We start from the raw sequence: 5,357 nt of genomic DNA, 5'->3' as shown, positions 1-5,357 counted from the left end.
CACCAGCTGTGCACGTGGGTGGTACTTGCAGTGCGTGGCTGGCAGATGTTGCGGAGGCGCTTGTCATGAAGATGACAGGAGTGATGGTGTGGAGGTGCTGCGTTCAAAGTAGGTTGTGGTGGCGGTGATGTGATTCATGTGGACGGAGACAGTTGCCATGACATAGGGAGGGGGAGCACCAACCACACCGGCAGTACCTCAAACAAGAACATGTATTCGCGACAATTATCGTGCGCGGTCGTTTAATGGCGGGAAGCACACTTGCGTGAAGTGTGATTGATGAGCAATTTGTAGTAGCCCATTAAACAAAAGGCATCAACAAACATGAAGGAAAACAAAAGCATGCCGAAGAACCAAGCACTTTACTTCTTCCGCACATAGAAAAGAATGTACGCTTTGTCGGAGCAAATACAGCGCTGAGCAGGATCGTCGGCGCTGCTCGCGTCATTTATCTCTGAGCAGGCCTCGACTTTTTCATCATCACACAACATCCACCTGCAAGACAACATTTTCACGTTGAGGAGGTGAGTAGGTGAGTTCTTCAAAGAGATGCTTGAATCAGAGCATGTATACGAGACAGCCACATCACCCAAATCACAACTACAACAGTGCACCTGCCGACATACCCCTTGTGCGTTAGGACAGTAGCCGTGTAGTGCCCCTGTGTCGGACTGTCTCCATGGTGATTGACGACGCCACACAGGGAGAAAGTGGCAACCTGACCGTGTGACAGTCCCTGTGACATCAAGCCGACAGGAGGAGCATGACACAGCCATACATTCCTTGCGTCAAGAAAACAATGTTGATTGCAAAGCGCGCTTCATGATTAGACTGTCACGTAAAAACAGACAAGTCACAATCAATATGAACCTTTATGTGTTCCTGCGTGAGCTCCAGGGTCAATGGAATTTCCACCTGTCAAATGTTGCGGTGAGCTATCCGCTACGATCATCCACGACCCAAACCCAAGAACACATGCACCGGATGACGAAAGGCAGTGGCAATAGATGTGAGGGCACGACAGCCACACCAAACACTACCTGATTGTGGATTCTGTGACAACGTCTATCCTTGTAATGAAACCGGTTGAGATGAAACAGGAGCCACGTTGTTGTCGATTGCATCTGTGGCTTTCTTGTGGTCGCAACCTTAGCCGCACACTTTGAGCAGTCGCTGTAACGAGTTCACTTACCGTGAATTGGTTGAAGACAATCAGATTGCACAGGAACCAGTTGTGGACGACTTAGGTTCGACAAGCATTGTGCGCTGACCTTGTAACTGTGTCAGCTGGCAGCATCTGCATTTGTAATGCCTGAAAAAGGGAAAGTTGTTGCTTCGGATGTTGTGGATCATTCGCCGAGAGTTTAACAGTATGGGACCTTGATACCGACAAGGTGTGTCCACATTTGGAACAAAGCTCCGCGTCGGCGACCTACAACCACACCAAGTTCATGAGATGCATGAGCAGAATACAAAGATGAGGTTGCACACATACAATTTAGGGAAGACAAACTCAACTGGCTTCACGTGTTTCAGTGGACGTGATACCTGTGGTGCGATGCAAAGTGCCCCCAAAAGATCCCCAAGGAACTCCTAAAATAGCAACGACTGTGAGTGGTCGTTATGAGACTGCCAGGAAGGAACATGTCATGCAAACTCCATGTCTGTGTATGGACGGAACAACTAACTGCCGCATCTTGTTGTTTGTCCTCGGTGTAGTCGCCCTGTCGTGATATATGAGCAAACAGGATGTCAGCATACGTCTGATACAAGCACAACACGGCAAACTTTGGCAGCGCCAGGCAACAGCAAACATACCACACGAAATGACAGTTTCTCTTTGACGTTAATTGCATCTTTGCTTGAGTATGCTGTAAGGTCCCCCATCAAGTTTGAAACTTGGTGTGCCAGTGCGCCCTGATTTGTGTTGGCGTCCTGTGAGTCCTGTAGAAACGGCATGTTTCGACATAAGTCGTGATGAGAAACGCATATCAGCACTCGCTTAACGTCTTGACTGACGCTCTTTGTTCGTTGTCGTGCAATCTCACTTACGATTCACAGCTCACCTTCAGCGCCTGTGCAAGAGGGGTCGTGCGTACAAGGCATTGGAATACAGCATTCATGTAACAACGGCTACGCGAGGGGTTGCTCATGGGAATGCAAGCAACATCGTCGTCGTCGTCGTCGTCATCGTGGTGTTCATCGTGGTGCTCATCGTCGTCGTCGTCGTGGTGTTCGCCACCCCCCGTATCATGTTCACCATCCGCACCGGCGCTACCTTCGTCAGTGCTCATTACGGTTTTCATGAAGTCTGCCAGCAGTTTCGTTTCCTTCTTGGCAGATTCGCACTGGCCTTTCACAACATCAATGCTGAGATGGGATATTTTGGCTTTCATCCTGTTCAGAATAATAGCCTGGGCCCTTGGGAGTTCGTTTTCTCCAAGTTTTCGCAAAATCTCACGCTCATCTCCATGTAAACAATCCGGCGACCTCAAGCATTCTGGGTGCGGAGCAGGAGCTTTCCCGTCATCATTCGTGGATTTATTGATGAAAATGCCTTCAATGTCAGCAGTGTCTGGAGGGAAGACGAAATGGCCATGTTCCCAACCGGCTTTGCATAACCGAGACAAAGACGGTTTGAGTTTGCCCAAGTGTGACGGTTGCAGAGGCGTCGTGCTCTTTCGCAGCGCATCTAATTGCTCGCGCGGCAGAGTGTCCTTGGCGGCATTTAACGTCAAACAAGTGTCTTGAGCCAATTTGCCATGTGCTTGCTGTAGTCGTTCCAGTTCCCGCCGTAGTAGATGCTGTAGCGTTTTCCGCTTTTGCGTCGAGTAGGTCTTCCAGATCATGACAAGAAGCATCTCAGAAAGTTCGTCCGTTGATGGAGGCGGGTCAGTTAGGGGAAGTTGTGTGCTCTGTTGCACAAGTTCTGTGAGCTTTACTTGAATTTCGTCGACTGAGACTGTGTTGAGAGCGTTCGTAAAGTTTTTCACGAGATATGTTTTCACTTCGTTTACACCATCCTTGCGACGACTCAACTCGCGAAGCTTGTCTTTCCTCTCTTGAGTTTTTGAGAATTCAAATTGTAATGTAAGGAGTTCTTCAACAGCCTGTTGAAGGTGCTGGCCAAGCTTGTCATAAGTTTGATGACGAAGCGTGATGTCTGCGCCAACGTGAGGCATCAATTCTTTGAATCGCTTGTCAATGTGAGCTTGAACTTCGTCAGTCTTGAAGTATTGCACAACGCCCAAACCTTTGAACTTCTTCCACTCGCTGTTGGAATGTACCATTGCCTTAAACAACACAGCAAACTGAATGAGAATAAACTGAGGCGTGTGCTTCTTTCCCAATTTGTGATCGGCGATGACTTTGGCGAGGGTTTTCACTTGCTTCAAGTCTTCGACACTCGGGCAATTGTGAATGGCTCGTTTGTTCTCAGGAGGTTGGATGCCAAACTCCAGCGCGCGAAAAAAATGTTCCAGCCTCTTGGACTCAAGGTCTTTGATGAGCCTCGAACAATCAAGCACCATCAAATAGACGGCGTGCAATGAGAGATAAGTGCCATTGAGCGAGAAGAACGAATGTCCACTCAATCGTTGGTAGCGGTTCCGACTGCAAAACAAAGAATCAAAGTCACGAAACGAACAGCAGCGAATATGCAGCCACGAGAGAACGAAGCGCATGTGGGAGATTCCGTACCAGCCTTGCATCGATACAATCTTGAAATGAGCAACTTCAGCCAAATGCTTGCTTTTTGCTTGGCAACGCTCGTTGTCAGCGACTTGTTGCAACAAACAGCGAACTGGAATTTCGCCGTTTTGCCCTCCAACAAAACGACTGTTCGAGAAAAGTACATGTCGAGGCACGCAGGGTCTCGAAGCTTGGTCATGATTTTGGGTCCAAGCATTTCGGTTATTGGCCGAGGCAATGTTGATATGTGTGTGGCGGGCGTAGGTTGGCGGCGATGTAGAGCCGAACCATGCCGCACTTGAAGACAGTCGATTGGGACTGTGTTTGAGTTCAGCAGTTCGACGTGGTGCGTTGCAATGATGAGCTGTTGTTGCTGTTCTCCCTTCTTGTTGCGAGTGCGCCTGCGAAGACAATCCGCAAGCTTGCCTCGAAAGAATGCTCCAACATTTTGGCCTGGTTCATCTAACAATAGGACTTGTGGCGGGGGTTGTCTTGTGTTGTCGCTGGTGAACACCCCACACGATGCCAGTAACACCACACCTGCGTCTCTATGACCACCAGACATACGCTGAAACTCAAATGAGCTTTCGCTTGGTTTTTGTTTGAGCAGCACTGCCTCGCTTTTCTTTGCTTCAGACCCTATGTTCTGTTCAGCTAGCTGACACACCTCCTCCCATGACTTTCTGAAGTCTTCGTTACCTTTCAAGCGAAACAGGGTGCCGTTTTGCAGTTTTAGCAACTCGGCCCAGCCGACCCGAATGCGTTCTCCGTGGAGAACAACGAACCCTCTGTCTTTCAAAATACGTTCTTCTTGCAGGCACCGGTTCTTTTCTTCCGCGGAGAGTGTTTCTGTTGGTTGCATGCAAATTGTGCTCAAACCAAGGTCTTGTGGCACATATCGGACGTTCTCTTTGATCCACGTCCGAAGGGACTCAGACACATCACATTTGCATGCCTGCTTTGACGGATTTTTGCTCCATTCCTGTAAGATTTTTCTCGCAGTCGTGCTCATCTCTTCTGCCTTGACCGTAGGCGCTTCGCCTCTGGGTGGGAGACGTATGGTCACCACAATAGCATTACTCGAAGGTTTCTTACCTTTGATGTGTTTTGATGCATCTGACTGTGGGCACAGCACAAGTATGATGTAGCCATAGCTGTTGTTGCGTGTGGCCAACAGGCGTTCTGTCTCGTCCACACACAATTCAGGATTGAGAATAGCCTCCAGAGCCAGCACGACGCCCCGAAGTATGGCGGTCTTACCACTTCCTGACGGACCAATCAGGTACGTCTCTGTGCCCGAAAACATAACAGTTGTATTTCCTCTTTGTGAGCTTGCCTCCTGGTGTGGCTCGGCTTTGTGGTGCTTCCCCCCGAAAGATAACACATTTTGAAACCCAGCACCAATGATGCAGCACACTTTCGGCATCGACGTCGGCGCTGTCTTGCTGCTGAAGGTGTTCGTGCTTTGTTTCATCGTAATGGGTTCGGCCTTCAAAGTGAACAAGCAGGAAAAGGGAAAAATGATCTTTCTCGAAAGCCGCGTCAGCTTGGTTCTGGGATCTTGTGATTTGCTAAAAAATAAACACAAACACTGATAGGCCGCGGTTTCTTTCTTCGGGAACTTTCCTAGTCGGAGCAATAGCAAGTGCTGGACATGCATCTGCCAC

The 5,357-nt window shown here is 49.0% G+C and overlaps 1 protein-coding gene across 1 annotated transcript; it reads right to left on the bottom strand.

Moving 5' to 3' along the window:
* Positions 1-1,243: 1,243 nt before the first annotated feature.
* PTSG_11458 (uncharacterized protein) lies at positions 1,244-5,164 on the bottom strand (the record flags this gene model as incomplete). The annotated part of the gene is made up of 8 exons (XM_004987466.1): positions 1,244-1,432; positions 1,549-1,593; positions 1,689-1,724; positions 1,819-1,944; positions 2,067-3,510; positions 3,804-4,091; positions 4,371-4,539; positions 4,786-5,164. The coding sequence occupies 8 exons, from the start codon at positions 5,162-5,164 to the stop codon at positions 1,244-1,246; spliced, it is 2,676 nt and encodes an 891-aa protein (XP_004987523.1).
* Between the last annotated feature and the right edge of the window lie 193 nt (positions 5,165-5,357).

The sequence above is a fragment of the Salpingoeca rosetta genome (assembly GCF_000188695.1).
Source record: "Salpingoeca rosetta unplaced genomic scaffold supercont1.91, whole genome shotgun sequence".
Lineage (NCBI taxonomy): Eukaryota > Choanoflagellata > Craspedida > Salpingoecidae > Salpingoeca > Salpingoeca rosetta.
The sequence above is the reverse complement of the archived record's forward strand: the minus strand, read 5'-3'. Positions and strand labels throughout refer to the sequence as shown.